The sequence below is a fragment of the Typopeltis vanoorti genome, chromosome 5 (assembly GCF_054136105.1).
Source record: "Typopeltis vanoorti isolate ZY-2024b chromosome 5, IOZ_Tvanoo_1.0, whole genome shotgun sequence".
Lineage (NCBI taxonomy): Eukaryota > Metazoa > Arthropoda > Arachnida > Uropygi > Thelyphonidae > Typopeltis > Typopeltis vanoorti.
In genome coordinates, this window is record NC_143553.1 from 143,215,391 (window position 1) to 143,239,028 (window position 23,638).

General features: G+C 37.4%; 1 protein-coding gene across 1 annotated transcript in view; it reads right to left on the bottom strand.

The window, feature by feature from the left end:
* Positions 1-23,638, bottom strand: part of LOC150106894 (immunomodulatory peroxidase-like) — a 177,346-nt gene that overhangs the window by 12,978 nt on the left and 140,730 nt on the right. The window contains exons 5-12 of the mRNA XM_090393499.1: positions 22,893-23,110; positions 21,290-21,463; positions 13,181-13,348; positions 12,579-12,680; positions 5,513-5,635; positions 3,662-3,903; positions 3,418-3,550; positions 3,204-3,331 (exon numbers count right to left, since the gene is read on the bottom strand). Coding sequence (XP_090249625.1) covers positions 3,204-3,331; positions 3,418-3,550; positions 3,662-3,903; positions 5,513-5,635; positions 12,579-12,680; positions 13,181-13,348; positions 21,290-21,463; positions 22,893-23,110 — 1,288 coding nt within the window. The remainder of the gene's footprint in view (positions 1-3,203; positions 3,332-3,417; positions 3,551-3,661; positions 3,904-5,512; positions 5,636-12,578; positions 12,681-13,180; positions 13,349-21,289; positions 21,464-22,892; positions 23,111-23,638) is intronic.

The window sequence follows — 23,638 nt, forward strand, 5'->3', positions numbered from 1 at the left end:
CTCCTGAAACAGCAGAACCACAAATAAAAATGGCCGTATCCTCTTCAGCTACACAGGATTAAACAACGCTGTCGTAACAGGACCCAGTGAACCAACCCACCACAGCCCAACTGGCACAGCCGACATCCTAGACATCGCCATTCTACACAACATCAAATACCAGCACAGCATTCAAGCACTGAACGAATTATCATCAGTCCATAACCCAATCCTACTTCACGTAGGGAACAAAGATCAGTCACCTCCCCCCCCCCCCAAACCTCCATCATCTGGGAGAAACTTAAGAAAGTGCTACCAGAACACATTGGTCCGGTTACCCATATAAAAGCCAAGGAAGAAATAGACACGGCAATAAAGAACCTCACCAATCAAATCAATAAAGCCATAACAGCAGCCGCAGTATCCACGATTACCCACAAATAAAATCGTCTCCCAGAAGAAATCATGGACTTAATAAGTGAAAAAAACAGACAAAGAAAAAGATACCACAACACTCGTGCTCCCCAGGACAAAACAGCCCTCAACAGATTAAACAAATCTGTCCGAGAAGCTCTCTAGAACCATAGGAACCAACAATGGGACAACAAGCTCACCTCAATCTCCACAGTAGATCATTCTATATAGAAATTCCTAAACAACCTCAGGAACAAGCGCAAATCCCTCCCCCCTCTGCAAGCAGAACAGCACTTTGCATACACAGATGCTGAAAAAGCCGAAGCCACAGCAAGAAACCTAGAGAAACAATGCAGTCCTTCATATGAGAACCTAAACATCAGCCACGTATACAAGATCCATCGTAAAGTCAGGTTCACAGTAAATCGTCCCGATGTCAATCCAAGTCCTATAATGCCTACCGAAATAATCGGCATCATCAACCATCTCAAGATCAAGAAAGCCCCAGGTCCTGACGGCATCGCTAATCAAGTCATCAAGGCATTACCACGCAAAGCCATAGCACATCTGGCAAACATCATAAACTCCATCCTCAAATGGCAGCACTTCCCCCAGTCATGGAAAATAGCTGACATCATCCCAATTCACAAACCAGGCAAAGACCCACACCTGCCTGAAAATTACCGTCCCATCAGCCTGCTATCCAATTTAGGGAAAATAGCTGAGAAAATCATCCTCATCAGATTCCAAGATCATGTAAACCAACTAAATATCATTCCAGAAGAACAATTTGGCTTCCGTCAAAATCACAGCACCACCCATCAAATCCATAGACTGGTAGAATACATCACTACAGGATTTAATTGGAATCAACACACTGGAGCTGTCTTCCTAGACATCTCAAAGGCCTTCGATAAGATCTGGCACCAAGGCCTCCTCTACAAACTTATCATCGCTAACCTTCCACTAAACATGATACACCTGATCAAATCATACCTCTCCAACAGGAGGATGCAAGTCAAAATCAATGAAACAGTCTCAACCCAATGGAAAATCCTTGCTGGAGTTCCTCAAGGATCACTGCTAGCCCCGATCCTGTTCAACATCTATATGGCAGACATCCCTCAAAATCCTCTTACATCCACCATCGCCCTTTATGCTAATGACACGGCTATTCTAGCCAGATCTCGCCAACCACATCTCGTTATCAAAAAACTACAAGACACCATCCTGAATCTAGAAAAATGGTTTAAAGACTGGCGACTACAATTAAACCCCCAGAAAAGTACAACGATACTCTTCACAAGAAGACGAGCATCCCTCAAAGGAGACATCACCCTGTTCAACTCTAAAATTCCCTGGAAAACTGAAGCAAAGTACCTCGGAATACTTCTCGATAAGCGATTATGCTTCAACAGCCACATCAAGAGCATATGCACCAAAGCTTCAAAAGTTATCGCCCAGCTATACCCCTTGATCAACAGACACAGCAAACTAAGCTCAACAAATAAAATACTACTGTACAAGACAGTGATCCGTCCCACAGTCATATACGCCTCCCCAGCCTGGAGCCATACCTCCAAGACAAACGTCCTCAAGCTACAAAGACTACAGAACAAATGACCGCGAATGATTCTGGATGCCCCGTGGTTCATCAGGAATGCCCAGATCCACCGGGACATAAATATCCCCTACATCTCTCCACTACTACGCTCCCTAGCAGAAAAATTCTTTATGAAGACATCTACGCATCCAAACCAACTGATACAACAAGCCGGAAACTATGACGGTAATGACTACTGGAAACATAAAAGACCGAAAGCCATCCTAACACCCAACGATGAATAACCACTTCTGCCCACTCAGGGCGAGCTAAAATAGCTCACAAATCTCTCCCATCACTGCTCCCGAAACAGACAACAGGGAATATGAAAAGCGTCAAGCTTCACCATGTGCGCCATAGATGTCCTGCGTCCTGCGTCCACGACCCCAAATAAAATTGTCTAACTCGGTTTCTTTGATAAATTACAAGTTTTTAAATGCTTCAACTAAATTTAGTGCTTCTAACATAAGTATAAAAATAAAAATACTAGAAATTGTCCTCACAGTCCTTATAGGGACTGTGAGGACAATTTTTAATCTAAAATATTCTCTCGGTGTCAATTTCGAGCAATATTTGTCATTTCTTTCTGAAATTTTCAGTCAACTGTTAATTGAATGGAAAAAAGTCAGCTTTATGGTAATAAATATTCCTGTAATCCAACTTAGACTAAAATTTTATTCGAGATTGTACTACAGGGGCAACCCCATTACCATAAACTCTCCTTTTTCCAGTTTATAGTGTAATAATTGTGTAAGAAATATGATTTATCTTTTCCCTTATTATTTCCAAAAAAATGTAATGGGAATTACGATAATTATATAACTCACATTTTTTCATTGGCCAGACGAATGTCAATCAAGCTGATAGAGATCCGTTCACATTGGTAAAAATTACGCAAAAATATTTATTTAAATTGAGATTTTCCTTAATATTGAATAATACAATAACAATATGACTGCAATAGTGTCATCTGGTGGTCAGTTGGATAACTTTTTGGAAGTCATTTCTAGTATTTTTATTTTTGTACTTACGTTAGAAGCACTGAATTTAGTTGAAGCATTGAAAAACTTGTAATTTATCAAAGAAACTGAGTTGGACAATTTTATTTGGGATTATTTGTCAAAGGAAAATTCCTAACATTGTTCTAAATTTAGGCTATAAACAAGTATTAATAATAGCTGTAGTATTTAGAAGGAATTAAACATACCTCTTGTGTAATAAAAGGATCGTAATTCTGGGCAGGAGTGTTAATGAGTCCTCCTATGAGCTGGTCCAACTTTCCTGGTTCGTATATCACGAAAGGATGGCGTAGAAGATTCCGCAATGGGATTCCATCTGAAACGATACACACAAAGTGGATTCCCACGCGAATGAACACAATTATTTTCAATCGGAAAAAATATTCATTTTAATCGACTTACCAACATACTCGTGGAACTTGTTGTACAATCGCACGATGCCTTGTATGTACGTATGTCCAAATCGGAAAGCAGCGGACTGAAAAGCATTTGCTACTCCCATGTGACTGTCCGGGTCATAACCATTCCAATAGCCCTTTGGAAAGAAAGAAAAGAAAAAAAGAAGGACCAATGAATATGAGTGTAACTTCAAGGGGCATTTTTACTGATCGATGAAAACGCAATTAAAAGAAACTTTTTTTTTTACCTCTTTGACTAGAGTTAAGTTACAGCGATTAACGAGATCTTCTCCAACAAGTAAAGGAAGAAATTCGCTGTAAGTAACGTGCTGTAAAGATGCTGCAGAAATGTGTCGGATTTCATTGTAGATCCGGTCGTCGTCCCAGTGCGGATTCAGCTTGGCTAGTTCTTCTGCCATGCGATTGTGATCTCTGATGTAGAGCGTGTGTAGAACCGTCAAGTGGATTTGTTCATTGACTCTCTCATCACCTAAGCAAAAGAGAACGAACGATGAATATTTGAAGAAACTATGAAAGTTTCGTAAGTTGACCTGAGAGCTTACGAGAATGCATTCCTTGGCACCCCTGAGTTGCCTTAGCTTGCACTATTTAAAGGACATGAGCGCTGCCCAAGCGTCCATATATTCGTCTTTTATTAGTGCATTATTAGTGAAACCTTTATGAAATGCACTAATAAAAGGCGAGTAGGCAGCGCTCATGTCTTTTAAGTAGTGCAAGTAAGGCAACTCGGGGATACCGAGAATTGTATTCTCGTAAGCTTTCAGGTCAACTTACGAGATTTTCATAGTTTCTACAAACATTCGGCTTTGAAATGATGTTGGATCTAATATCCACTATGCCTATATCCTAGATAACCTTTTAAAAAGTAATGTTTTATATAATTTCTGCTATGAATTTCTCAAGAATATCAAAGCACACGCATCTGTTCCCCTCTGATTACAATTAGATCCTCTCCCGCTGTAATATATCTTCTTCAACCCATGTGCCCCTTAGGACGGCACTCTTCTGTTGCATCCCTGAAGGACAAGTATTTAGCATGTTTACAGAGTCGGTTGCCTGGTTTGAGGGACGAAAAAACATTACTTGTTTATACCAAATGACTAAAATGTATAAGTCTATATACATACATACATACATCTTCAAGGCCCACTCTTCCTAATTGGGTTGTGGGGGCAACAGCTGCAAGAGGAACTCCAATGGTCACGATCCTCTACCACCAAGCTCAGGTGTTCTGGTGGGATTCCCAAACGTGTCCACCCAAGGTTTGGGATATAATCTATCCAGCGAATCCTTGGCCTACCACGTGGCCTCCCACCCTCTGGCTTGGCAAAGAGGGCCTGCTGAGGGAGCCTCTCTTGTGGGATTCTGACCAGGTGCACGTACCAGTGTAACTGTGATCTCTCAACACGGAGAAGCAGTGGTTGAGTATTGAGTACTATATGAGTCTATATTATATAGTAAAATAACGAATTGTCATTATGAGCTCTATCACGAATTCGGATATAATGCGTTTTTTTCCTCTAATGAAGAACAAAAACGAAATAAAAATCCCGAGACATGATGGTCATAAGTATGTCGTTCCATCCAATGCTTCTGAGGACACATTTTCCTTGATTAGAAAAAGTTCCGAGTTCAATTTCCATAAAAAATGGGAACAAATCAATCAATCAAATAAAATCTGAACTTTTCTCTTTTTTTTTTCAAATCAGGCTGAGTTGTCTGTTCTCAGGTGGTGGTGTTGTCGGAAAGTATTGCTTCTAGTATAGCTGATTTTAATTTGTTAAGCGATTTCTTAAAGAATTTGTTAATCTTACGATAGGCTTAAATTTATATGGACGTCTGGTATTCGTTACTCGCTATCTAAATCGATTTCTTACAAACCTTCCCCAGGTGTTCGACATTGAAACCAATAAATACAGAAATCCCTAATGATAGATCGCAGAAGTAATCATTCATTGTCTTACGTTTTTAGATTTTAGAAAAAAAAATAATAAAAAGGGTTTGGAAACACTTTCTTAACAATAAGAAGTTTTAAGTAAATATCGTAGATTGTTAGTAATAATAATAAAACTCTCTACCTGCTAAGAAACAGAAAAGATGTCGAGGACGAGAAATACAATCTCGGTCTGAATTTTCTGTGAAGGGTGGTAACAAAGGCTTCAATCCATAGTCATGAAATCGATCCCACACCTTCAACAGGCCTAGAAAAATTTAAAAAGAAAAAAAAAACATTAAAAGTAAAAAAAAAAAAAAAAAATATATATATATATATATATATATATATTATTAGAAAAGTATTTTATATGCAAATATAGAAAGAAAATGAAAAGCTTCTTCTTATATTTCTAATTCGAAATTTACCAGAATCTTCTGCATCGGAGTTGCCTTGACTTGCACTACTTAAAAGACACGAGCTCTTCCCACTAGCCCGTATGTTCGACTTTTATTGGTACTTGGATTAGGTAGGAATAATTGGGCTGACCATATTTCTACTTTCGGTACGTTCATAATTAAGTAGAGGAAACCAAGGCAACTCCGATGTCGAAGGTTGTATTCTCATGAGCGCTTTTTGTACATTTCGAAACTTTCCGGTTTCTTTCTATATTTGACTATAAAATACGAATGGATCCATATCTATCATTTTAATATCTTATGCTGAATTGAAACCCTTTAGTAAATGAAGAACTTCTATCTACTTCGTTGATTTCATAGATAAAACTTTCATCTTTATTAAACACCAGATTTTAGGCTCGCTTTCCACTATGCCAAGGAATTTTGCCAAGGATTATTGGCAAAATTCCTTTTAAAATTTTCACGATTTTGATAATTACTGGATTTTAAATTATGATTACAGTGCTGTTTACTTAACCAATCGAATTTATCTCAACACATAACATAGTTAATGGCTTACTCGAACTTTTTTTTTTTTTTTTTGGCTAGATGGGTGAAGCAAGAATGCTTTTCATACTCCTCGTTATCTATAGAAGAAAATGTATGGATAGGGTGTTATTGAGCTATAAGCTCTGGTCATTGTGGAGTAATGCCAATAGCCGAGCCTCAGTTAAAACTTCATTCGCTACAGCATTGCCATCTGTTATCCTCTGTAGGCAGCTACGTCTAATCCTTACCCGAACTAAAAAAAAAACTTTATTGGCTACAGCATTGCCATCCGTTACCCTGAACTAAAGTCCTTAAAAAGACTGGCTTAAAAAGCGAAGCAAGAATGCTTTTCATATTCCCCGTTATCTGTAGAGGACAGTGTAAGGATAAGGTGTTATTGAGCTATATAAAGCTTTGATCGTGGCAGGCGGTGAACAGCAATAGCCGAACGTCAGTTAGAACTTCATTAGCTACAGCATTGCCATCCATTACCCTCCAAGGGTTTTAATCACTGCATCTCACGGTCGATTAACATTTTATTTACAACCCTGAACTAGTCCTTATAAGGACTGGCTTAAAGGGGCGAAGCAAGAATGCTTTTCATCTTCCCTGTTATCTGTAGAGTAAGGATAAGGTGTTATTGCGCTATATAAAGCTCTGATCATGGCAGGAGGCATTTTATTTATCTGATCAGATGGCATTTTATTTATATTTTACAGTGTCATTTAAAGATAGTGACACTTTATTTCTGCAGGATGGAATACATTCTTTGAGATCTACACGATAAAAAATAGTTGAACGCTAAATAAATAGTTATTATACCCAAGAGTACTAAGCTACTAATGGCTCACAACAACAGTTCGTTGTTGGTATTGTTATTTGGCGCGGAGGGGAGTTCTTTTAAGATGGGAAGATGGGCTTATTGAAAAAAATGAGTGCTTCTGCATTTGACTTTGGTTTACACCAAATAGTCTGTTTTCCTTTTTTTTTTAATTGAAAAAAAAAACTGTTTTTAAATATGATTTATCTGTCCACACACGCCTTCAGTTTGCTGTAGATTCCACAATTTTTCGTGCGTGTGGCAGTGTTATTTAAAAAAATATATATTTACACTCGACAGATTTTGTCCCATTTTAATAAATATTTATTAATAATATAAAAATTTGCACAAATCTATGAATGTCTTTATAAAGCAAATTATTAAATTTAATAATATGGAAGAAAATTCTAAATAAATTCATTATTTTAAAATTAAATTATATATAACAATTTAAATTAAATTATATATAATTTATAATGTCGTTGTATATTGACATCGAACTCAGACAGTTTGGCACGTTCTATGTTCTATATATTATCCACGCTAATGTTCTGTTTATCCATTTCCAGTATTCAGTGATAAAATCATTTGATCAAAGTATTGTTTTATTCATCTATCGTGAAATTATTTTATAAAAACATGTAATAAGAAAATAAACTAATATTCAAATGTATTAGTTTAATTTATTTAATTTGATATTAAGAACTAATGATAATATGCGAATATACCTTTTTTTTTCCCGAAATATGTTGTCCTCAATTGTTTCAACGGAAATACATTCTGTGCGTTACCCTTGGAGGGTATTGGATGGCAATGCTGTAGCCAATGAAGTCCTAACTGAGGCTCGGCTATTGCTGTTATCCTCCTGCCATAATTAGAGCTTTAATAGCTCAATAACACCTTATCCTTACACTGTCCTCTACAGATAACGGGGAAGATGAAAAGCATTCTTGCTTCGCCCCTTTAAGCCAGTCCTTATAAGAACATTCTGTGCTCGAAACCAAGATTGGGAAACCAAACTGATTAATCTAAACCTAGAGGACAACTCCATCTGGAAATTCTTGAAAACCCTCCGCACTAAAAGTCAACCTATACCCCCAATACAGACCAAGAAAGGAATTGCTCATGCAGATAAAGAAAAATCCGAAGTTCTAATTGACAACCTAGAAACACAATGTAACCCCTTTTATGAAATCTGAACATGAATCTTATCTACAAGATTCACCGCCGAGTCAAGCAGGTCTTAAGACAACAAAAGGTTAACTCAGAACCTATCAAATCCACTTTCCAGCAAAAGTTACAAATATCGTAACCCATCTGAACATCAACAAGAATCACAACCAGAATAATCAAACCTCTCCACAGAAAAGCCATTGCGCATCTAGTCAACATAATCAATGCCATCCTCAGATTCAAGCACTTTCCCATAACTTGGAAGACGGCGGATATCATGCTAATCAAAAAGATTGGAAAGAACCCTCAACTCACCGAAAGCTACAGACCTATCAGTTTTCTATCCAGCCTTGGAAAGTTTGCGGAAAAAGTCGTCCTTACAAGGCTTCAATCAGCAACGGATAAATTAGGTATTATTCCTAATAAGTAGTTCGGATGCAGAAAAAATCATAGCACTGTACAACAAATACACCAACTGGTCGAATATATCACAAAAGGTTTCAACTGGAATCTCCACACAGCTGCGGTCTTTATAGATGCTGCGAAAGCTTTTGATAAGGTGTGGCATCAGGGTCTTCTTTACAAACTTATCAAATTCGATATACCAATTAATCTAATAAAGATAATTGACACATACCTTCAAAGACAGATGCATGCATGTCAAAAATTAAACTGTATCAACCAGAAGCAAAATCCTAGCAGGTGTGCCGCAGGGCTCCCTTCTGCCCCCCCCCCCTGCTATTTTCAATCTACATAGCTGATATCCCTCAAAACCCAACTTCAACAATCACGGCATTAAATGCAGATGATACTGTTTTATTAGCAGTATCATCTCTCAGCCCCAAACTGGCAATCAGAAGACTCCAAAGCAGCATTCATACATTGGAGAAGTGGCTGATGGACTGGAGGATCCAAGCAAACCCCCAGAAGAGTTCAACCATGCTGTTCTCCACGGCAAAGGTCCAGACCAAGGAGAGCATACACCTGATAGGTGTCAAGATTCCATAGCAGACTGAAGTCAAATATTTCGGCGTGATGCTTGACAAAAAACTCCAATTCACCAGTCATATAAAACACATAAGCTCGAAGACATCCAAAGTAATCGCTCAGCTTTACCCCATGATCAACGAAAGAAGCAAACTGGATACTCGGAACAAACTACTCATATACAGGATGGTAATACGCCCAGTCATCACTTACGTATCTTCTGCATGGAGCCACACCTCGAATACAAATATTCAAAAACTGCAGAGGACACAGAATTAATGCCTCAGAATGATTTTGGACGCCCCTATAGTTCATTAGAAACTCCCAGATTTACAGAGAAGTCAACATTCTGTGCATTACATCCCTCCTTCATGATCTAGCAGAAAAGTTCTTCACCAAGACAAGTAATCATCCAAACCCGCTGATCAAGCAAGCTTCAGACTACAAGGAAGCAGAATTCTGCAAATACAAAATACCCAAGTCAATTCTATGCTCAGCTGAACACAGCTAATCTCACTGCCCATCCAGCGCGAGCTTAAAGCTCAATAACTCTCCACTCAAAGAACTTCCCTCTCAGACAAAGGGGAATATGAAAACCATTTATGCTTCACCCATCAAACCAGTAACATTCTGGGTTCTGCGATATTCTGTGTGAAAAATAAATAAAAAAAAAAACGGCAGAAGAGAGACATAGGGTAACGGATGGCACTGCTGTAGCCAATGAAGTTTAACTGAGGCTCGGCTATTTACCTCGCCATGATCAGAGCTTATAGCTCAATAACACCTCATCCATACATTTTCTTCTACAGATAAATAAAGGGGAATATGAAAAGCATTCTTGCTTCACCCATCTAACCGAAACCAACTTTGGAACAACAAGATACATCACCTAAGCACAGAAGACCATCAACATGGAAAGTTATGAGGTCGCTTCACTCAAAGCGCAATACACTCCTTCCAATCAAAGATGGATATGGAACAGCCTATAAAAAATAAATAAAAAACGAAGCATTTGCAGAAAGACAATGCAGGCCCCAAATATGCCCAAGTAGACTTTAACTTCATAAGAAAAGGCCATATCCGAGTGCGCAAAATAACTCACAACGCCGAACCCCAATCCAACGATAAACTTATATCACGAACAGAAATGTATCAAATCATAAGAAAACTTAATAATAAGAAGGCCCTGGGCCCGGGTGGAATCACGAACAAGGCGCTCGAGCTGCTCCCTCGCAAAGGCATTATGCATTTAGTGGTCATCACCAATGCCATCCTACGGCTAAATCACTATCCAGAACGGTGGAAACTTAGACGTCTTCTTAATTCCAAAACCAGGAAAAAATGCACATTTGCAGACAGAACTATCGACCCATCAGCCTATTATCCTGCGTAGGCAAGATAGCCGAACTTGCTATACTTGCACGGAATCAAGAGGCAGCAGAAAACAACGAACTCATACCAGACAAACAATTCGTCTTTAGAAGACAGCAGTGCACAACTCAACAAATCTACAGAGTCATTGAATAAATAACCCAAGGATATCAATGGCACCAGCACTCTGGCACAATCTTCCTGGACATAGCTGAGGTATTCGACAGAATTCGCATGATGGAATTTATTTTTTAGCTACACCAAAAGTTTTACCACTAGTTTTACTTATCAAGTCACATCTGAACGACAGAAAATTTAGAATAAAAATAAATAGAATTAGATGCACTGAAAGAAAAATCACGTCTGCAGTCCACCAAGGCTCTCTAATGTCTCCTTACTCTTCTCCATATACATGGAAGATCTCCCCAAGTTGTCCCCATCCATCACCACGTGCTATGCCGATGACATGATCATCATAGCCAGATTCCTCCGTCCACAACTGGCCATAAACAAACTGCAGACAGCAATCAAAGAACTAGAAAATTGGTACAGCAAATCGCGCATCTCAATTAACCAAGAACAAACCCCCGCAGTGCTATTCACCAGACGAAAAGCAGACCCGAATACGACCATGCAAATGTTTGGAAAATCATCCTTTAGCACAAATCAGCGAAATATCTAAGCGTTCAGCTTGATAAAAGCCTAAACACACATAAACAATGTCTCTACTAAGGCCAACCAGAGCATAGCACAGCTATATCCACTCCTAAATAGGAACAATCTCCTAAACATGAACAGCAAAATTCTCCTCCACAAATCAATAATAAAACCTTAACTAACATACGCCTCACCAGCCTGGGGACTCACGACTAAAATAAACATCCAAAGACTACAAACAATTCAGAATAAATGCCTAAGAATAGAGCTAAATGCTCCCTGATTCATCAGAAACCTCCAGCTACCGAGAAGCCAACCTGCCAGATATCAAGACCCACATGACAGGCATTGCAGAAAAGTTCTTCAGTCACTGAGAATCACCCAAATCAGCTAATACGACACGCAACTACCTACAAGCCATCAGACCGCTTCAAACATAGAAGACCAAAATCGCAAAGAGCGGGTAAAATAACCACAATAAACCCTCACCAACTAACAAAACCTCAGATAAAGGGATGAAGAGTCATGGACTCAAGCTATCACAAAAAGAAATTCATAAGAAGTTCACAGATTCACATGAAATTATTATCACTTTTGTGAAATGTGACTCGTTGTTCTGAAATTCGATGTGAAGTTCTGGTTAAAACCCGGATGTTGAGAATTAAGTTTTGAAAATATGACTTTAACAAGAAAGAAAATCATTTAATAATTCAACTGTGGTTCTGAGTAAATATGTAGGATGACAGAACGTTTATGAATTGATAAAATACTCGAATAAGCATTGAAGGATCCAGATGGCAAGTCATGGGTTCTCCAGACCCATGACTTGCCAAGTTACATTGAAACGTTGCCAGTCTCAAAGGTCAGGAAGAGGACAAAGAAGAATAAAATCTACATTGGCAAGATTTAACCCAGTATATGTTGTTAGCGAACTAGCACAACATGTCTTGGATGAAGACCATTTCGTCACGTGGAATAATGATTATCACACATGCGCAGCAGATTTGCTGACCTTGTATTGAGATATCGTATCTTAAGTTTCTGCTTATTCGTCGGAATGTTAATGAGTTTGATATTAATTAGAAAAACAGCGTGACAAACAAATCAATAAACCGGTAATGATAAATATACATTACTGTATGAATTTTTATTTATATGTTAGTAACATAATAATATGCTTTTTTTTAAAAAAAAAAAAAGCTAGCATAAAATAAATAAACAGTAATTTTGAGCACAGTAATCCAAGCCTTACTCACCTCCTCTTCCCACTCTTAGCTTCCGAGATAACTCTTCAGTAGACCCATACATAAAGTTAGCATCAATGGGCGATGTGAGAAGATTTATATGGACACGCGGACCTGTAAATACGTAAACAGAATACAGAATTATTTGGGAAAAAGATAAAAACTCACTGACCTCCATTATAATAATAAAAGATACAAAGCAGAGTCGCGAGTAACCGACCTGCGATGTAGGAATTCAGATAATTGAAAATGGCTGGTATACCAATTTGGACTGAATGACCAACCACCACCAGCTGGTGGTGGTTGGCTTGCCTATTTTCACTAAGGAAACAGCTAGTATCGGGATCAACATTTTAAATTCATTTAAGCCACCATTATCACTCGAAATACTTCAGTAAATATTCTCAACACATGCGATCTCTTTTTCAGGGATTCGAGCTCTAATCGGACACACTCGAAGATAAAAACTCATAAGAACATTATGAGAGGGGGGGGCGGAATTCACAACGATCTTATGCGTGTTAAAATGGAGTTTCGGTTAATTGCGACTCTGTAATGAAGAACTCAGTAGCGAATGTATTTGACGATTACTTGAAATGCACTTAATCACTCACCTAACGCGCAACCTGGCCGATGTCCTGCCAATGTTCTCTTGAATTCCATGCAGCGTTGACCATACCGGGAATAAAAAGGGTCGTTGGGTAGAATTTCAATAGGCATGCAGTCTCGATGTCTTAGTTCTGGAGGCACGTTACAACAAGGAAAATCCATGTCGTGATCATCTGATTGGATTAAGGAAACGGATTACAAGAAGAATGAAGAATTCAAGAGTCATTAATACCTACTTGCTAGTACTTTATGTTTATTAATAATTGTTAAAAACTAATGATGAGAAGAAGCATCAGTATACCCCCTCCCCCTGTTCGATGTTTTTCTTCGCCAGATTAATTCTGTCCAGCCAATTATGAAATTTGCACTCAAACTAGGAGGCAGTGTGATCCTTTTCTGGACGACCATCGAAAGACAACCGAATGTAGTCTTCAGTTTTTGTAGAAAGAAAATAAGTATAGCAAGTTACATTGGTTCTTCTTACTATCCATCTCAAGAGTCACGCATTGTGACTCGTGAGACACACACACACACACACGGAAAGAAGAATAGAAGACATCAAAAAATGGATCAACAACAAAAGAATTCTTGCCAAGCATCAGAAGCAGACTACGGCTGAAAAGACATGCCATTTCTCCAGGTTTAACCACGTACTAACGAGACATGGAAAACTAAGACGCTACTTACACAGATTCCATATCCTGGAATCGTCATCATGCACTTGTAGTCCACACCTTCAACAGAATGTTGACCACATACTTTACGACTGTCAGCTATTGGACTCCATCCAGATGTCCCTAATACAACACGTCTTCACTTCCGGAGACAAGTGGCCAGTGTCAAAACAGAGACTTATCGAAACATATTACTTAGAATTAATTAAATTTGTAATAAGATCAACTTCCGGTGCTTGTAATCTAACATAAATTACTGATATTGTGTGAATTATATGGTGTTAATATATGGATATACAAAAATATAAATAGAAATGTTAATCAGTACTTGTAAGCTACATGTAATATAAGCATTGTAATGCAATGGAGCATGTAGGAATAAATTACCTCCTGGTAGGGTTACTATTGGGAGGAGAATACACACACGCACGCACGCACGCACGCACCTATGATCTACAGATTCTCGTCACAAAACAGAAGTGTCCTTCATTAAGACTGCTTTCATCTCTAAAGGTTACAACTCCGATAGCATCGCAAAAATAATACTGAACTATGGCTTCCATCCTGCCTCTTCTCAAAGAGAAATCTCCACCCTCCATACGTGAAAGGCTCGTGCTTCCACTCTCCGCAAGGAAGATACATTCCTTGCTTTCTCTTATCCACGTGTTTACAGAAAATGCCTTACTAATAAGGTCTCTTGTGTTAAGGGTAGACAGGTGGGTCTGCTGAAATATGTTTAGAGGAACACCACGAATGAATCCAGTTCGGGCATTCTGATAAATCGGATGTTTCTAAATTGTGATTCTGATAGTCAAGCCATTTCTACGGTACCGAGGATTCTGTGGAAAAACGCTGAACGGTTACATCAAGCTGTGTTTTGTTCTTTCTTGTTTCGTTAGAAAGATAGTATAGAGGAAGTTGTGATACTCCTATTCATCAACTAAATCTAAATAGGAAAATGATGCCTTAAAACTTTCTCACTTTTGAGAAGCGATTCTACTTAATGCTCTCCCCATCATGAATTTCTGTTAAATTTATATCTACGTTTCCCAGTAGCATTGAGTGTCGTTTTCTCTGATGCTTATAGATCGTGCTTTTAACATCTTATAGCGTAACATAATCTATAATGTGCTGTTATTCTAGTTTATTTTCTTTCAATTGTATCTTAGCGTATACAGTGCTCTTGAAACAAGACCAAAATATCAGCGGAGTGAAAATTAATCGTATTTCAGGTGGTGACAAGGGGGGGGGGGGATACCAGTTTTTCGGTCTTCATCTTTCACCATCTCTGCGTCCTGCGATGGGTTAAAGACGACGAAAATACAGCTGATAAATATCACCATCTCATAATCTCAGTTAACTAGTATTTTTTATGCATTTAATCGTGATTTCGGATTGATTTTTCTAAATGATGGGTCTGTATTACGTGACTAGAATCTGTAAACCATTCTTCTGCTGATCTAGGCTTGAAAAATTATCAAGACGCTAGATTATTTGAAGAAGGTTAACTGAGTGCAATACTTAGCCGAAGTCAAACTGAAAATGGATAAAACAATAGAAAGAAAAGTGCGGCTATTATTTGAAGAACAGTAATGCTTCTATGTTAATATATTTATTTACGAAAATGACGGATATATTTTTATCGGCTTCAAAAAATCACGAGAGAGGAGAGCTCTTTTTTCTTCATCAAAACGTAAACATCACTTACGCAGTGTATATGCAAAATACTTGGTCGTGGGCGTCCCCAGGTGTTCTAGGCAACTATTTAAAAATGCTGCTGGTCAGTAATCGCCAACAGCGTTCATACAGTGGGAAAAACAAAGGATCTTTAGGAGTTCGATAAAGGGCTTATTGTGGATGTCCGTCTGGCTGGAGCCACGATTTTGAAAGCAGCGGAGCTGAACTGGTTCCTCAAAAGGTGAAACATCCGGAGTGTTTAATCAGTGGAAAAATAACCCGCATGCTTGTTTAAGAAGCGTAACTGCTGTGGTCCTAAGGCAATCTGTCAGGAACGAGATCCCCGTCATCTCAGAAGGTTTGTACGGACAAACAGAACTTCCTGGGTGCAGCACTTGACCGAAGCATTTAATGTAGGCTGTTTCCCACCCATAACTCACCGAACTGCGCGCAGGCAATTGAAGAAGATTCATATTGGCAGTCGCATCCCTATACGGAAACCTCTGAATGCGGCGAAGTTTCTTTGTGACCGGTGAGTATAGATTTTGCCCCATATCAGCTTATAATGAATTATAAGCTGCTAATATAATTATAATCTGCTTATAATTAATAGATATAATGGATTATAATAGCGCATACATATTCAAGATGTTCCACTACAAGTTACAGATTTACATATTAGATTAAACTTTTTTTGGTCACATGTGACGTGAAGAACGCATTAGCTGCCTGATGAAGGAAAGAGATGCTAAAAGAAAAAGAGGTTAAAAGTAATTAACCACTATACTTAATTTTAATTATCATTTGCTTTATATTTCAATTATACGCTTTATGACTGAGGTGTCACATAATAATAATAATAATAATAATAATAATAATAATAATAATAATAATAACAACAATACACCTAACTTTGCTCAGATTCAAAGTACACAGTACACCAAATTCTATTATATTAAATGATATGATTTTGTTAATATTAGCAGAGACACCTAGCGGTATTCTACTCGACTTATTACATGATTTACTTACAAGATGCGTCCGCCTTTTTTTTTTTTAACTATTTCTTATGAGAATACGCCACATATCGTCTAATGACATGGCCTACATCACAAAAATAGAATAAAGATTTAGGGTATCCAAAGTGACAGACATTTTACTTAACAAACAAAACCCCGACAACTTATAGGGTGGTCACCATTTCACCATGAAAATTCGCCTGTGCCTCTTGTAATTGTTTAATAAAGAATGATGTGCTGCCAAGATACGGCACATTCTTACTGCCGCGGAGAACAGAAGGAGGACGATGTCGGATAGGTTACTGGGTTAAGGTTGGGGATTCACACGAAGCTCGAAGGTCAAAACAGCAGGTTTAGCGGTGTTAAAACGGAAGAACGAACTGGGAAGAGATCGATCCGGATCTGTTGAAGGCTTTGTCAATGATGCCTTGGGAAAACCATAAAGCGATACCAGTCGCCGTAAGCATGAAATATTTAAAAAAAAAAAAAAAAAGCTGTGTAGTTTAAATAAACGGGTTCAAAATACGATTATGAGCTGCCTTCGCTAGTTCCGAACGCACGCGCGCTGGCACACACACACACACACACACACACACACACACACAGTGTTACATTTTCTTGATAAATTCGTTAAAATAATAAACTAGAGGAAACGAGGCATTTTTATACGTTGCTAAAAGTACTCCTTTGTAACAGTATTAACAGAAATAAAATACATAAACGGCATTTTCATAATTTGTATGAAGAAATCTGTGATATGAAATGATTGAATTGTACCCTTTAAGAAATGTATAAGAGTCGAGAGATTCCATTGGAGGCAGTGAAGAGCGAATGAAAAGGAACAAAAACTACTCGAAACTGACAGGTCAACAAAAAGATGACCTGTGAGTTTCGAGTAACTATGAAGAGGTGTTCAGTAATTCCTGGGCATATTTTAACAGATTTAGAAGAGAGTGGAGGAATGATCGATGTACGAGTCTCATTCGTTCCACCTGTTCGCGCCTGGCTAGCCACCATTAAGACATAGCTAGAGCAAAGTCGTCAGGCAAACAAAACTGTAACAGTCGAACGGGTCAAAAATTGCCGACATCAATAATTAAAATTACACTTCAAACTCGAGACACGCATCTGTCAGTTCAGAATTAGTTAGTTTTTTTTTTGTTTTTTTTTTAATTTATCATTTCAGAAACTCCGATTCTCATAATCAATGATGCAGTCAATTGTTCATAACATTGGCTCAGTTTCATTTCTTTTAAATTCTAAAAGCATTTTGATTTGGTAATTATGTTACTCTCCGTCAGATGGCAGGGTAAGTATGAAAACCGATATGTTAGACTAGATCAGTAGTTTCCAACCTTTTTTGGATCGTGCCCCCATCTGAACGCCTCAAAGATTTTGTTGCCCCTTCTAGCATAATAGTCAACCAAGTACTGAAAAAGCATAATATAAAAACGTAGTTCAAATAAAAAAAGGAACATCGGTAAAACTGCTTTTAATTTGACTTTCTTCAATGAATATAAATTCTATATTACACTTTGTATATTATAAAACATAAATCGAACTGAACTCGGGAAAATAAAATCCAAGTTAATGCGATCCTTGAGCTTGATGTCTGCTGCTGCAGAGAGTTTTTATTTGAGGTATTAATTCAGTCAATTTCAATCTCAAATCCCCACGATTTTTGATATCCATTCGATTAATTTTTTCAGTAACATTCAACTAAATATGACGACAGGAAGGGCAACAGTAATTTTCGTGCAAAACTAGTTGAATTTGAGTAATTGGCTTCTGCGTCGTCACAAAGCCATGCCATTGTTCCTTTTATGTTGAATAAGTTCTAACAGACTCGTCATTTTGCATTTCTAAGAGTTCTTCTTGATACTGCATGGCCACAACAGTTAGGTCCACTAGCATTGGCTGAGTTATCCAAGATGGAAAATAAATTTCTTTTAAATAAGAATACCTGTCATTTAAATCACAGGCCATTTTGCTCAGGTGATCAACAATAACAAGTACGCCAGCGTCAATTACTCACACAAATTTAATTTTTTGTTTCAGACAAAAAATTTAATTTTTTGTCTGAAACATTCTTTTGACATAATTGCAGAAATACAATGAAGCCAAATGTCTTGTCCTTTGCATCAACAAGGGTCTTATTTGCTCCTTGTAGTTTCTTATTTAACATATTCAGCTTTTCAAAGATATCTGTCAAATAACTCAATGTTTGACCATCAACTGTTTGTAAGAGTTTCATTTCAGATTTGTCATTCAAAAAACTCACTAAGAATATCAAATAGTTCCACGAATCTTCTTAGGAGATTCGTCTCAGGAGGATTGTCACCCTTCGTTAATTTTAAACAGCCACGTTTCGTGCCCATCACAACAGGAGCACCATCTGTAGCACAAGATGTAATATTTTTCATTGATATTTGAGCTTCATCTAAATAATTTTTGAATTCATTGTATATATATATCAATGGCAGTAGTGGTGGTTTTCAATGCCTCACAGAACAACATCTCTTCAGTAAATTCACCATTGACATATATATCTTACACAGGTCATCAATACAACCTCACTGTCTCTTACAGTTGATTCATCCATCTGTACGGAGAAATTCCTTCATCTCAACTTTTCAATAAGTTCTGTTCCCACATCATTAGCCATGACATCTATTCTTTTGCTAACAGTGTTATTACTCAGTGGCATCTTTCTCCAGAACTATTTTGAGAAAAGTTAATATTGCTGGCTTAATTAAATCCTCCTCTATAGCATGATGTTTTCCTGATTTAGCTATGAGCAGAGAAATTTCATAACTAGCTTCAAGAGTACGATTTTCGTTAACAGTTCGTACAGAGAACAATGAATCTATTGTTGATCTTTCCTCAAACTTCTCCTTTAGAGACTTAAATGGGTTCAAATCATAGTTCACATAAGCGTTATGTTTCGCCTTCAAGTGTGCTTCGAGGACGATCTTTTTTTTCATTGATTCGCTAGTCAAACAGTGTTCGCACATTAGACAGAATGGTAACCGTTCATCCTGAGGAGCGAGTATGAAACCGAACTTCAAATACTCATCTAAATATTAAAGAACTTTATTCTTGCTTGCATTACTCATTTTATGCATGGGATTAGCAACTGAAAGGGGAAAAAATGTTTATAAAGTGTACTGTACGCATGTGTGGATTATACAAGGAAATTAATGGCCATAACATGTATTTATACTGCTACTACTACAAACACATATAATAAATAAAAAGTTAAAATAATAAAAAAGTAAAATTTTAAAAGTCTACCCTCACAAGCAGAGAAAAAGAAACAACGAAATACGAGAGATTTTGTTTATGTTTTCAGCTGTCAAAAGAACCTAATACAGTTGTGGCAAAGTGCTCATTTTATTTAAATCGATAGTAGTGCAACTTCCGGATAACCAGAAAACTAACAACGTGTAAAAATGTTACATAAAGAACGTCTGCTAGCATAAAAAACATTGATAATACATAAAAAAAAACTTGCATTTGTTATTTTTACAGCAAAAACTGCACAAAGTTAAATTGGTACTGTTTACTTTTCAGAAGCGACAAGTGCTGCTATCTAACCTTACCACACTTATGTTTTTATGTTGACTGCTGTACTAGTGCTGCCAGCTCTTTTTTTTTTTTCAGAAAGTCAGGGTTGATAATATAATACCTTCCCAACCATGCTACATTTAGCACACTATAATAATAGCTTCAGAAATTGATAAAAATTAGGTCTAGTTCAGTGTTTCCCAATGTGGGGCGTACGCCTTACATGGGGGCAATTTGAATATTTGGGGGGGGGGGCAATTAGAAAATGATGTTGCATTCGTCACTTCATCATAAAGGCAAGGGGCCACTACCCAGACCGGTTTCGATCTTTATTGAGGTCTCATCAGTGGGAGCCAGGCTAGAAATACCAAGATTTTAGTATTACAGAGCTTATAATTTCTAGCCTGGCTCCCACTGATGAGACCTCAATAAAGGTCGAAACCGGTCTGGGTAGTGGCCCCTTGCCTTTAATACAAAACATCATACATCTCCTTCAGGAGATGTGCTTTGCATTAAGGGTAAATATTAAGATTAGTGATCAGATCTTATGCTACTTTTACCAAAGTTGCCTTGGTCTTGCACTACTTTGAGGGTCAGCTAGACTTCCGATACGTGCAGGCGCAAACTTGACTTGTTTGTCTGTTTGCTTACTTGGGAAATGGAGTAAAACCAGGTTTAAAATAGCTTGGTATTTTTAACATATATATATATATTAAAATTATATTAATATAAATACCAGAATTCAATACCGTCTATGCACTTTATCTTAGAAGCTGAACTTTTTCCCCCATGTATGATCACTGCAATAATATTGTATAAATCAGAATACTAATATCCAAAATAAATTGCATATTATAAACTGGAAAATAGCCAAAAATTATTAATCAATATTCCAAACTTAGCAACACACAATGTCCAAAAGGCTTACAATTTAAGATGAAGCTAACAGTCAAATTGTAATGATCGCTCTAACATCCTTTTTACGAGAAAGGACCAGCTTATTACAGTAGCATGGGTAAGGGGAACCCTCAAAAGACACTTCACGTCATTTAAATTATAATATAAATATTAAAGCTACCGTTAAAATAAGCCTGTTATAATTTCAATTAGCTTTCATAGATTTTAACATCTAGGAATCGTTGAAGTACAGTTGGATGTAAGAAAGAAGCGACTTTACCTCTTGGTGGGGCAGCCAGTGTGAGGTCATGGTCTATGAATTGGCCCCAAGACATAATCAGAACGGACAACTCACTATTTGGAATATCGTAGTCTTTGTGGATGGCTGCACTGATGAGGCGCGGATTGGGCAGTGGACCTCCATCGACCACAGACACCCGAACTTCGTCGATACCTTCAAGACATTTAATCATATTATACCTTTTGAAAGATTTATTTATTATATTAAAAAAAGAAGAATGATTGCAGACAAACATAAAAAAGGTGCAGTGAATAGTCCGATTTCTTGTTTTGCCTAATTTTACCAGTAGAAATGGTTTGTTGAAACCAAAATTGAAACGATTAACAAATCAAATCAAAGGATTTTGCTTAAAAAGAAAACATGCACCTTCCCATCCATTTAATATCCATGTAAATAGTAGCTTGAATTAAAGAAACAACATAACAGCCTTATCCTTATAAGGACTGGCTTAGAGGGGCGAAGCAAGAATGCTTTTCATATTCCCCGTTATCTGTAGAGGACAGTGTAGGGATAAAGTGTTATTGAGCAATTAAAGCTCTGATCATGGCAGGAGGGTAAGAGCAATAGCCGAGCCTCCGTTAGAACTTCATTGGCTACGGCATTGCCATCCATTACCCTCCAAGGGTATTGGATTGAATGAATCAATCACCGCATCTCACGGTCGATTGATTCATCCACATCCACACCGGATCCAACATAACAGCATATAAAACAAACAGCATATCTTATAGTTCTTATAAGAACTGGGCGATGGACTGAGTCCTTGACTCTTTATCCCTTCATCTGAATGAAGTGAATCTGTGTGGATGGAGTGTTATCGAGCTAAGATGCTCTAGTCATGGCTGGGTAACGGCAATAGCCGAGCCTCAGTTAAAACTTCACTGGCTACAGCATTGCCATTTGTTACCCTGGAAGTCCTAAAAAGGACTTTTTTCCACAAACAGCATATCTTAAAGTTCTTAAAAGAACTGGACGATGGACTGAGTCCTTGACTCTTTATCCCGTCATCTGAATGAAGAAAATCTGTGTGGAGGAGGTGTTATTCAGCTAAAAAGCTCTGGTCATGGCTGGTAACGGCAATAGCCGAGCCTCAGTTAAAACTTCATCGACTGCAGCATTGCCATTTGTTACCCTGGAAGTCCTAAAAAGGACTTTTTCCCCTATCTCCAAACAGCATGTAAATAAATAAAACAGATCTCATTAATAGTAACAATATCTTAAAATTATAAAGGTGTTTTGGCATAGAACGTATTTATTATTTAACCCTTGAAATAGTCCTTCAAATTTCATGAAAAAATAAACGAAATAAAAATAATATTAAAAGTTTCTTTAAATTGATATTAGTAAAATAAATAATACAATTAATCATTACTTTTAAAAAGTATTACTTTATTAAATAAGAAATATTATATTAATACGTAATATAAATGATAAATGTTATATAAATGAATATAACAGTTAATATATACATCTATAAACAACATTTATATCAGCATATTGCTACTTTATTAAATAAACAAATCAACAACATTTGTAAAAAAATCGAAAGGAAGTATTATGAAGAAAACCTTAAAGGAAATACCGTTGGAATAGACTGGTTGGACAAATCGGACAAAAGGTGTATGCGCAGCACCCCACATTGGTTTTTGCATATTATTGCAGTGGGCTGTTGGCGACCGATGGCGCTCCATGGTGCAAGGCAACGGCTTCACGTACGCTGGACAAATGTCCCAAATATCGGTCCGGGAAGTGTCAATCAACGGTAGCCCATTCATGATCTCATCATGGGCAAGCCTGAACCTGAAATAAATGAGAAAAATATAACCAAATACAAATTATTTAGACAATATTACATGTTTTATGGCATTATTCTAAACTATCGTTTCTAGTGCACTGCTACTGTCAGCCTTTTATTTTATATATTTCTACTGCCATTGTTAGCTGCATTAGTAATGCTATATTCTAGACATTCAGAGTAGAATTAAACCCTCTTGGTTTAGTGTTAGAACCTTTGTTGTTTAGTGGATTCATGAACGATTTTGGTTGAAATGTAGCTCTCTTTATTGATGGCGTGAAGATATATTTATCATCCTTTCGTATAATCTTACTTCTTTAGAATCCAAATTTAAAATTTAATATGAATATATAAAACCGATGGTCTGAAAGTCTTCAAGGATGAGTCCCGAAAACTTTAGCGAGGATATTAAAGCAACTATCAATGTACTTGATGAATGTTTTTCTGAGTTTATGCCACGGGAAACAATTCCTATGGGGGGATGTTCCTTACAGCATCGAAATACGGTTGATGAAACCGGCGATTATTATGTT